General features: G+C 38.6%; 1 protein-coding gene across 1 annotated transcript in view; it reads right to left on the bottom strand.

Moving 5' to 3' along the window:
* Positions 1-12,500, bottom strand: part of LOC137988763 (fibroblast growth factor receptor 1-like) — a 73,073-nt gene that overhangs the window by 52,547 nt on the left and 8,026 nt on the right. Inside the window, exons 6-7 of the mRNA XM_068834721.1 lie at positions 2,842-3,093; positions 604-855 (exon numbers count right to left, since the gene is read on the bottom strand). Of these exons, the coding sequence (XP_068690822.1) occupies positions 604-855; positions 2,842-3,093 (504 nt within the window). The remainder of the gene's footprint in view (positions 1-603; positions 856-2,841; positions 3,094-12,500) is intronic.

The following is a 12,500-nucleotide window of genomic DNA, read 5'->3' as shown; positions in this document are numbered from 1 at the left end:
ACTCCTACACTCCCGGCTGATGACTCATAGAATCCAAATCAACCTTCGACTTACAGGTAAGTCTTCTTTAAATTTTAATTAAACTTCCGATTCTCATTTCAAAGATAAGTATTATCAAAAATCTCATCTCACGGTGACTGACAAAATGATATTTTACAAGGGAAAAGGTCATCTCACATTGCAAAATGAAGAAGGCAATTCAGGGTTCACGAAAATACCTGTTACTACCCTCAATGCAATATGAAGGGGAATGGCGAGTTTTAATGACTTGTGGGCTTCATCCAGTTAAATTTATTAATCTCTTGGTTCGAAATTAAACCAAAATGGCAATATGATGTAATCGCTCTTAGTTAAAGGATGCTTCCAGTGACTTTAAAGACTCGGAGGTTATTTTATATGCTCCAGCCCAGCCAAGATCGTAATAATTAATTAAATGTACGACTGTACGCTATTCTTGCTGTTGCTCAATCCATGACACTTCATGTAAAGTAAATTGATTTGATTGTATGTGTTACAATGTAAGACCATTTTAATCTGTAGTACAGTTAAATATTCCAACGGTTACACACTTTTTTTTGGTGACTTGTCACTTAGCTGACTTACCTATTACGTCAATCCAAATGTTGCCGCTTATATTTCCTGCCCTGTTCATTGCAACACATCCATATTGGCCAGCATCTTTGAAAGTCACATTAGTGATGACAAGAGTGTTGTTATTGCCAGCTTGAATGCCATTGTTAGTCCAGTTCACCTTTGGTTCTGGGTATCCACTCTCAATACATTTTAATTGTAATGTAGAGTGAAACAACACAGGCATAGAGTCTTTCTTAAGAGAAGCATCCAGCTTAGGAGGCGCTAGAGAAAAAAATAATATAAATTAAACATCACATTTTCTCAATCGTCAAGTGATATATATGTGTCGAAGTTGCACAATTTAAGAGATTTTACCATGCTAATGCTAAGGCGTGAGAATAAAAAGATGAATGTTGCTTTCTGATACGAATGTAATAGAAACCCCTGTGACCTCTGATTGGGTCTCCGTCGTTTCGGGAAAAACAGGTAACGCTGTGTTGACCTGGTCAGTTGCAAAGAACACTTTTGTAGTGGACACTGCTGTTCGTTTTGTACACACGGCTGGTGGTAAAGCTCCTGCCTTATCCTTTGTTGTCTCACTTCTTACGATCCTTTGCCTCACTGGGTGGTAGCTGTCTTGCCAAACCCGCATTCCATCTTTGTCATTTTTGGAAGCGTTTCAGAAGGTAGTGGAGCCAGAAAGTTTAACTCAGGGAACAACATACCGGTTTGTGGTACAGGGTAATATGACGATGTATGGGTATTGTATTTTGCGGCCCATTTACCAACTCTTTTGATAGACTCCTTTGCTATCGTGCCAAAGGTATGGGCGTATTGTAGAGCGCTGAACGTCTCGTGCTTAAAATGGGACACGGCCTGTAAATTCTGTTCTTGTGTTGTTAGCATTGTTTTCATATCGATGTGTCCTTTGTAATCTGCATGAACGCTGCTAAATTTTTAACAAGGCTGTCTATCCCATTCAACAGAAGTCAGATTGATGTTTGGGTCCTTTGCGACACAAGGGAACCTATACCAAAGTTTTTTGCTTGATCTTTCAGGCCCAGAAAGTCGATGATGTTCTTGATAGACTCCCTCATCCTAGGTTAATAGCATATATTCTTAAGGTGAACTTTATACCACTCTACGGGCTTTTCTCCTCCCGTGCGATACAAGCTCCTATCTACGGGTATAACTTTTATCTTCCTTATTTTCTCAGCTACCAGAAATCCTGGGACGCACTATCTTAAATTAACGATAATAGTCAATTCAGAGCAAATTAGCAATTGTGTATATAAGATAAATTCGGGGTAAATGACATATTGGAGAGCAAAGGATTTAAAACGGTATCGAGTGCTCTAAAGCCCCTTTAAGACTCTAAATACTTCAAAATACTACATATCCCTCTTTTCATAATTTAAATAAAATGACACTAAATGCTCTTAACTTTTATCACGGTTAAGGATTATTTTATGGTCATTTTCACGCTCAACGTTTAACATTTTTTGACGTTTCATTGCTCACAGTTAACCCCATTGAGACCCTCTGTCAAGGCTAGCGAGGTCACGTGTCGATGGCTCACGTTTTAGTGAATCATGCAATCCAGATGTACTTGTTGTACCTTGCTCGGCTGAGTTATATTTACAGTCCATTGTTATAATTTCTCGGTCTCCTACTCCCGCAAAATAATAAAAAAAAGCAAACAAACACTTGAAGCAAAATCACGTCATAGTTCACGGTGAATTAAACACCGGATTCTCATTTCGCAGATAAGTATGCTCAGAAATCACGGCTCGCGGTAATTGACAAAATCACATTTTACGAGGGAAAAAAAGGCCATTTCACTGAAAATAAAAAAGGCAATTCACGGTTCATGAGAATACCTATAACTACCCTCAATGCAATATGAAGGAGCATAGCAAGTTATAATGGCTTGTGGACTTCATCCAGTTAAATTTCTTGATCTCGTGGTTTGAAATGGCAATATGATGTAATCCCTCTTAGTTAAAGGATGCTTATTGTGACTTTACAGAGCTCAAGTTACTTAATATGCTCCAGCACATGTATAACTGCGTTTGCAAGATCGTGAAAATTAATTAAATGTACGACTGTACGCTATTCTTGCTGTTGCTCTATCCATGACACTTCGTGTAAAGTAGATTGATTTGATTATATATGTTACAATGCAAGACCATTTTAATCTATATTACAGTTAAATATTCCAACGGTTACACACCTTTTTTGGGGTGCCGTGTGATTTAGATGACTTACCTATTACGTCAATCCAAATTTTGCCGCTTACATTTCCTACCCAGTTCATTGCAACACATCCATATTGGCCAGCATCTTTGAAAGTCACATTAGTGATGACAAGAATGTTGTTATTGCCAATTTGAATGCCATTGTTAGTCCAGTTCACCTTTGGTTCTGGGTCTCCACTCTCAATACATGTTAATTGTAATGTAGAGTGAAACAACACAGGCATAGAGTCTTTCTTAAGAGAAGCATCCAGCTTAGGAGGAGCTAGAGAAAAAAATAATATAAATTAAACATCACATTTTCTCAATCGTCAAGTGATATATATGTGTCGAAGTTGCACAATTTAAGAGATTTTACCATGCTAATGCTAAGGCGTGAGAATAAAAAGAGGAATGTTGCTGTCTGATACGAATGTAATAGAAACCCCTGTGACCTCTGATTGGGTCTCCGTCCTCTCGGGAAAGACAGCTAACGCTGTGTTGACTTGGTCAGTTGCAAAGAGCGATTTCTTCGACTCCCGAATATGTCAATAATCCTGTGCATGCTTTTCTGCATTGTCTTGTTTGCATACTTCCTTTCAATGTTGGATGGATGGAGGCAACGTCATATAGTACAGAATGTCATGGAGGCCACTTTGATGCATGGGCTTTACTATCGCGGCTACGTTTTTTCGCTGTCATGGCTCCCCGCAGTCAAAGTTCTCAAAGATTGATTTCTCACTTCATAGCCTTTCACTATATAATTGCAAATAGGTAACTGCTATTTTTTAGATTTTTGCTAAGATCGTTTATCTTAGTCGGTCCCAGACCCTCAGGTTTTTTCTATAAATTTTCAAAATCATAATTGTTACTTTTGAAAATGTATGTTGTAGCATACAAAACGTCAAGTTTATAAAAAATGCGTTACTTGAGAATGTTTATCACAGCGATTTGTGTTTCATTTCTAAGAAGAGGCTACTACACTTTATTCCGAAGAATTTAAGCCGATTTCCTTAAAAGTCCACAGAATTTCTGGGACTATGAAAATTAGAAACCTTTTCAATTCCGTAGCCCCAAGTCCAAAGTCCATATTCCATGATTCAGCAACATGGTTAGGTGCGATCGTAGACTAGTTTTTCACTTTTAAAACTGTTGTTGATACCAGTCAAAACCAGTAAACAGATGCTTTCCAAGTTTCTACAATGGTATTCTAAAAATATATCATACTTTTGACATATTTTTTACAATGGCGGGGGAATTTTAAAAATATGTAATTTGCCCGGTTAGACGTGTTACCGAGTCATAACCAGCTACTGCATTCACGATGGTAAAAAAAAAAAAAATGACCGAAATCGCTTTCATCCCCTGTCTATTTCTTTACTATTAAGTGACCACTAGTTACAAGCCCACAGGCATCACTGTATGTGGCTTTTGCTGCGCGGATAGGATTTCAACCGCAGCGGTCACCGCACCGTAACACGATCGTTTATATGTGGTCGATCACACAGGGTGCTTGAAATCAACAAGATCTATTCGTACGGTGAAATTAAATGGAAAAACGGTCAAATAGGACTCCTGTGCTTCCTGTGTCTCTATAAGCGAGGCCCCGGCCGATTAAATAAAAGGTAGCGCCGTTGATGGTTTTTACTTACTTTTTCCTAAACAGTCGACTGACGCATCTTCACTGTGATCACAGTTGTGGCTACCCCATCCACTGCTCCTACATTCTGTTAAAGAGCGCTCGATTCCCGCACAGTCTACATCGTCCAGCCATATGTAACCGCTACCTTCCCCAAAACGAGCTCTGCGTGGAGCAGCGATGGCAGAGAGGAATCCGAGTGCGCGACAAACAACTTCAGCATCATCTATATCCCAGCCGTCATCACAAACTGTTCCCCAGACGCCATTGTGATGTATTTCCACTCGTCCTTGGCTCCTCTTAGTTCCTCCTACTAGTCTCAAGTTTCCATCTGCGAGTTAAATAGGTTAAATTTACCTACCTTTTACTAACCGAGCGCAAGGGCCGTACTGGGGAATATTGGCCCGAATTTTCGTGAAAGTACGTAAAAGTACAAATGGAGCGTAGAGGTCCGCACAAAACGACCGAGTGCCAATATTCCCCAGTACGGTTCCCAACAATTGACGAGCTTTGTCATGCGTGACCGGTATCCGCGAGACTAAAATGAATATCAGAATTCCTCTTTGGAGTTTCTGAGATTTGAAAGGAATCTTTAAGATTTTTCCGAAAGTTAGTACGAAAAATGCACAATGACTGAAAAATAATTCATCATAACGCTTGAAACAGTTTTCACTTTTCTAACACTGCTTAATTTATAACAAAATATGAAAGTTCATAGTTAAGTATTTGCGACATATCCAGGAAATATCTCCGGGAAATTCAGAATCTCGAGAGAAAAGTGTAAACCTGGCAAGCAGATTTGAATACTCAGTTTAAATTTCAAAATTATTAGTCACGCGTGACGTAGCTTGACTGCAAGTTGTGTATATATGGCATCGATCATTTCTTTAAGCGTTCCGACACTGGGTCACATGAAAAACTAAATTTCGCTTGGTATAATTGTACTATTGTGGTGAAAAAAAAATAATAATTTTCGCTTTTTTAAATCTTTTTTTGTGTTTCGCTCAGCTTGATTTTCAAGGGAGAGAGAAAAAATACGGAAACGGACGGTTTCCATGGTAATGGTCAGTACTGTAAAATCCCGGCCAAAAAAGCGTCAATCAGAGTGCTCCAGCCTGCCATATAATAAAACAGCTTCTTTTATTATAATAAGCAGCAAATTTGCAAAACATTTCTAAAATTCTCTGACCATTATATTTGTCAAGTTTTATGAGAGCGGTGAAATCCCGAAAGTCTGGAAAAAAAGCAAAAGTTGTCCCTATCTATAAAAAGGGCTCGAGAAGTAACCCTAGCAACTATCGGCCAGTATCGTTGACCTGTATTTGCTGTAAATTATTAGAGCATATACCGGTAATCACTAGTTCAATGATGCGACATGCGAGTGACCATAGCATCCTTTATCCTTTGCAACACGGCTCCAGGACTGGGAGATCAGGTGAGACTCAATTATTAGGTTTTATAAATGACCTTGTTAGCGCCATACAGAACAGCCACCAAATATATGCTATTATAATAGATTTTAGCAAGGCATTTAAGAAGATTAGCCATGGGCTCACAACGACTAGATCTTTCAGACTAGTTAAAACTGTACTAGCTATAAAGTCCCCTTTTCTTGTACCTCATACCATCAAATGTATTTCTTCCCGAGGACGATTCGCGATTGGAATAAACTACAAGATTGTGTTGTGCTGGACCCAAGTCTAGAAACCTCTAAGAACCAGATGTGGGACTATCTTCTTGATAGACGCTGACCAAATGTTCTCTAAATTATAAACTATCTCTTGCACAGACATTGTTTTTTTACGCTTGCACATTCATTTGCATATTAATACCTGCACTTCTTATTTCTTACAAATGGTTTTCAGGTGACGTCACAGCGGTCATTTTGGTGTACTAGAACAATAGACATCCTCTCCCTTGGGGACTGAACTCTATTTTTGTGGAAATTCTGTGCAAATATTTTCTATTGTTTTGGATACCAAAATGGCCGTCAAATCACGTGAGTGAAAACCATCTATACTGCACGCTCACGAGAATCTTCTTATGAGAAGCTTAAGGAGTTGGGCCGCACGGTAAGAAGAAGAGGACGAATTAGAAGTCGATTGTGGTGAAAGAAAGCATTATACACGCTAAAGAGATTTATGTTGCAATTTCTTAAGATTACCCCTTGATACGCGCATGCGTAATCAACGGATATGCAAATTAGGGCTCGCTCACTAGCATGTTAGCAGATTCTGATGTTAACAGATCGAAAACAGCGAAGAACGGTTCCGATCACTTTCAAATTTGGACGACCGGATTTTACATAGTTACCCACTTTCAGACCATGTTTAAGACATCTACTGTTTGAAATGATCGCACACCGATAACTTATTAAAATCATCGAGCTATTCTTGTTAGCTGAAGTGTTTAGTGGGCGCTGGAGATATGAAGAAATATTGAAAAAAGAAATACTTTAGTTTCAATTTGTTCCACATTTAGACTCCAAGTTTTCAATACTATTAGCCACTTACAGGCGTTTTTGTTGCACATGTAGTTGTTATAGGAGTACCCAGCGGGGCTGCTCGGCAAAAAAGCCGCTTAGCAAGAAGTAATCGAGCTGGCTGGGACGTTCAGCATAATTTTACGTAAATGGCTGTGAAATCTATCAACGTATTCATTGTCAAAGAAATAAAATTTCATGGCGGCTTGTCTCAAGGAAACTGCTACGGGTTCATTTTATCCATCAACAAGGGATTGAGTGTCAATCATATCCGCGAATTTGACAGGTATAGCTCATGCTGCGAGTTTCTAATAGTACAGAACTTAAACCCTTAATTAAGAGATCTAGTCTTGACTCGTGAAACACAGCCGCGGGTTCGATTGAGCAAGAGCGTTTGCAGTGGAACTAGCGTGTTTGAAGTCTCTTTCAAGACATCTGTGCAATGCTATGCAAACATAGTATCAGTTCTCTGGTTTCCCAGCATAAACGTTGAGAACTTCGCAACATTATGTTCAAAGAGAGATAGTCTAATTGGCGTGCGTCACGTGTCGAGGGTAAATTGTTCCGGGTCCGGTAAAAACTGTCGTGGGTCCAGTATAAATTGTCGCGGGTCCAGGAGATAGGAAAAATTAATAATTTAACTTTTATTTTACAAAAGTACACCACTTCAACGTTTTCAGCAACAAGAACAATATAATGGTACAGGGGAGGGGGGAACGGACCTATCTCTTCAAGAAAAACAAAACAAAACAAAACAAAACAAAGCCATAAGAAATCAGATCCATCGGGCTAAACGGCTCGGAGAGGACCTGATCAGAGAGGATCTTTGTGACGAAGACCGTACATAAGTCCTTCACGACTAAGATGCGCCACGAATCCCAGACCCCTACGATCGCCACGAGAAGGTAGATACCGACCAATTAAGCAATTCGTAGTAAAACCTCTATCGATAGACTACAAACGGCAACATGAAAGAAGGAAAACCTCAAGATAAAATCAAAGGACTCCTCCACAGCCATCCAAAAATCCCACATAACATACGCAGTGAATCTAAAACAAAAATTCTAATCATAACATAAAAATAGGAAAAAGTTCTGGAAAGAATTATAGAAATATTTAATATGGACATTACTTAAGATAAGTCGACTGCCAGAGAAAAGTAATCTGTTGCAGCAGCTTTTTTTTAGCTAATTAGGAGGCCTTGTCTGTTGTTGGAAATTCCTACTCTGTTATTGTTCAAAACCTGTTGAGCAAAGAGCGCACCAACAAAACCAGAAAAGAAATTATACAGGAATATTTTCAATTGACCCTCGTAGAAAAACCAGCAAATCTGGGACTCTCTGGTTAATTTACTGACCTTACAATAGCAGCTTTAAAAGGTAATGGTTTGTTTTTGTAATACTGTTAACTGACAAAAATTCAGGGTTAGGTGAGTTAAACTTCGCGCGTTTGATGTTTGCTTTTTTTGTGTGTGTGTTTTAGAAAAGCAAAAGTATTTATGCAATTGAAGTCAAAATATATCACGGAAAATAAAAACAGTCAGCAATTATTCAAACGAAAATCTTAATATTAAGCATTTAAGTGAAATTTTCAAGCTGTTGTTACTGCTATTGAAAACGTTGAAGTGGTGTACATTTGTGAAATAAAAGTTGAATTTTATTTTTCCATTTTCTGCTGGATCCACGACAAGTTGTATGCAATTATACAGACGAAAATCTTAAAATTAAGCCGGCATACGTTAATTTCCAAGCTATTGTTGTTGTTGTTGCTGTTGTTGTTATTGTCATTGAAAACGTTGGAGTGGTGTACTTTTGTAAAATAAAAGTTCAATTTTTTTCCCTATTTTCTAGACACGTGACAATTTATACTCGACCGGCGACAACAATTTACCCGCACACGCGTCAATTAACCCCCTACTCGCGCCAATTAGACTATCTCGTCAAACGACCTTATCCAAATTTAAGTTAATTTCTATGAAATTCGAGAGGTAACCGTTAATAGTGTGTAACATTTTTGAGTCTCTAACAAACTTGAGCTTCGAGGCTTTCGGATTACCAGGGTATCCGGCTTCAATTTGCTGACCCTGTTGTTATGAGGATCAGAATTACTTTTAGCTTATCTGTCATGCAATTCCAAATTTTTTTAGAATCTGTTATATTCCAGAAATTTCTTTGATGTGACTCAGCAGTTTCCACAAATAGTACACCTTGTAATACACTATAAATAGCAACAGAATATTCCAGGTGCTTAGAGTAAAAGTATAAAATCAGGCTTTTAAGAAATAGAAAAAAATATATCCATCCCGAGGTCTTACCCTCGTTGCTAACTGTGATGAAGCTATAATCAACTCCGAAAACTATGGTGGAGATATAACCTTTGAACTTGCTATATCCGGAGAGAACAAAGAAGGGAAGGGAAGATAAAGAGTTCAGTGTTTATTATGAAGTCTTCCGTAAAAGTTTGTATGCACAGAAAATCCAGTGAGCGAAAATAATCCAGTCAATCAAGAAAGTCTGGAATTGTCGTTTCTAGTCGGTGGAACTTGGAGTTCGAATTTTAATAATCAAGATCAATACCTGAAAGGCCATGAAAGACAGTAAGCCATCTTTAAGAACTGCTTAACTTAATCTTTAACCTAAGTAATTGTAACAGTGTAAAACCAATTAAATAATAGTTCTAAAGGGGTAACTGCTCTTTGTCACACTTTTGTTGCGTGTCATATATCGTACTCGGGAGTTCTTTTTAATTGTCTTGTTCGCGGACATGTCTTGGTTATTCCAGCACGTAACACTGTAGAAAAAATCAAGTTGATGCGAATTTATTAATATATTTGCTGACTTTTCCAAAGGGTATTTGGCGGTATTTTGTTAATTACCAATCTGGGTAAATTCAAAACTACATTTACATGAGTATATGTATGATCGAGCCTGTTCTTCCCGGATTCCATACTGCACTGAAACTCTCTGACGACAGGAGTAGGGTAGGGTAGAAAACATTTTACGTCAGACAATGTTTAGTGAATGCAATCTAAGTGCAACCTCCTCGCAAACGTTGCCTTTTTAAGATAGCTGATGACAAATCCCTCGGCCTGCTACCAATTTTTGAAAAAGAGCCTTAATAGCGGAGCACCCCATAGCCGCGCGCGCGCGGAGCATCATTGTTAAGAAAATATGGCAACCCATCGATGCGAGAAATCTTGGGTTTATAGCCATGACGTCATCGACCGTCCGTACATACGTACGTAGGTACGTCCACCCCTCCATGTATACCAATGTGACCAGTATCATGCTAGTTTACAGCATACATCTTTGATATTAGACATCCATGTTTTGATCAATTGACTCGTGTCAAAACAAGGTATCCACTGACCAGTATCACGTGACCATATCGCGGGCTCAAACTTAGAGATCACCGAGGTCAGCTGTTTTTTTCAAGTTGACCGTTGACTAGGTACTGGTTTTCGATTGGATTGCAGGCTCAACCCAGGCTAACTCACCTGAACATAAGCGACGCTTCATTTTTCGCCTGCTTTCGGTGGCTCGACGCGGCTACACGGCGATACTACATCAACTATAGTTCTTACACAGTCGACGCTTTTCGTGTTCAGGTGGAAAATGGTTTGGAAGATGTTTTCCCTCTGCATTTCTCGCTGGTTTCAATCCAGTTTGACATATGATATCTCTGGTCCACACTGGAGGCTTCGCAGTTATTCAAGTCACGCATCGGAGGGATATAAGCTTAAAGCTGAGTGTTTAGTTTTAATTTGTCTAGACCTACTTTTTTCTCTTTATCGCAATTTTTGGAACATCTTTAGAAGCTCTGATAAGGTTACATGATTCCTGAAGGACCTATATCTAGAACAGAGACGAAAGGACAGCGAAAGAGAACGACAACGACAAAACAGAATACCAGTAATAGTTCATACTTACTGGAAGAAGTTACTACACAAAGTCTTTCCTTGAGCACTAAACCGTTTGTTACTTTTACGAACGCGTTATTTAAAGGGGATACGTATTTTTAAGAGGTAGTTGAATCGGTTCTTCCTTTGTTCAGAAATGAAAACCGAATTTTTAGTGTCAACTGGAATTAAATAATAATTATCTGTTCTCTTTTGGACATAAAGAAAAAGTTGATTTGTTTGTTTCGCTCTAAAATGCTAGCAAACAAGTGCTTTTTAATCCGTTTGCCAAACTGGTTTTCGTTGTGCCTCGACAGTGACAAGAAAATTTTGCCCTTGTTATAAGCACGTAATCGGAATGAGCTCACGTGTAATTAGGAGGAAATCTCACTAGCTTGTGTTTTCAGAAGTTTGTTTAAAGCATCTAAACGTTATGTAAGTGTTGGAGCGGATCTTGTTTGAAGTTCATCCTTCCTTGGTTGCATTGCCGTAATTTGCCGATTCTTGTTCCAAGCCAAGCTGGCTTGTTTTACTGAAATACATCAAAATGTGAATGATCTCTTTTTCAGAGATAAAGTGGAATAAAGTACATCAATAAAACTATTCTTTGACCTTGAACTGACAAAGTATTTTTTTTATGGCTTCTAATTTTAACGTGATTCCTATTCGCTGGCTATTGACAGTTGACTCTGAAATGGCTCTTTTACTTTTCCATTCCCTCGCTGAGGGTGTGCTTGTTTTCTTTCAAAACTCATGCAGTTCAAGAAAAATTCATTGCCAAACTGGTGAATTCCAAAGTAAATTTCACTCGAAAAACCAACATCGTACTCATCGCTTGGTTATTCATGCGATATCGTTTTTTAGCGTAAAAATTACCGTGGAATTCATTAGTTAAGTAATATATTTTTTCTATAGAAGAAAGCAAAGAAAATGATTTAATTATTAAAGCAGTAACCGGAAACATCAAAACGAGGACAATTTGAAACCTTTTATTTTCACTAACACTACAGGCAGTAAGAATAAATAACCAAGGGAGCTCCGCTCTTAGGCTCACCTAAATCGATATACTAATCACGAAACGGCGATCTCTGTGGCTTTAAACGCTGGCAGCTTTACTCTATTCACCAATCCTGGCTACTATCCATTATTAGCTCGAACAGCCAACAGTTTTGAAAACCAGGAGATTCCGATTCCATTCTCATAAATGATGCACGCACTAATAAAGAGAAAACTTCACCAGTTTGACCAGGGCTTCAAGTGCTTGGGTGTAAAGGTGCTCGCACACTATGGGTCATTTTGCAGCTAAATGACCCCAGAACATGAAGCAGTTTTAAAATCATATTCCAAACATATAACGCGGAAACATGCACAAACAACAAACTGCGCCATAAGCATGTCCCTGGGACATGTATCCATCTTGTTCACACACTACGAAGCATTTTACAGGCATGCGTAACGGGGACATGCAGCGGGTACAAAACCTCAACTAACACAGAAAAAAGAACGGCTGCCTGTAAGAATCGAGAACCCTCCGTCAACGACCATTTCGGCGGATAGCTCATATTTTGCCCAAAGATACCCTTTAGTGAACTATTTTCAAGAACCACATTTAAAAGTTCCAGCGATTCTTATTTTTTTAGAAATTTGCGAAAATTTGAAAACGCGGTTAAAGTG

Source organism: Montipora foliosa, unplaced genomic scaffold (genome assembly GCF_036669935.1).
Source record: "Montipora foliosa isolate CH-2021 unplaced genomic scaffold, ASM3666993v2 scaffold_427, whole genome shotgun sequence".
In the NCBI taxonomy this organism is placed as follows: Eukaryota; Metazoa; Cnidaria; class Anthozoa; order Scleractinia; family Acroporidae; genus Montipora; species Montipora foliosa.
The sequence above is the reverse complement of the archived record's forward strand: the minus strand, read 5'-3'. Positions and strand labels throughout refer to the sequence as shown.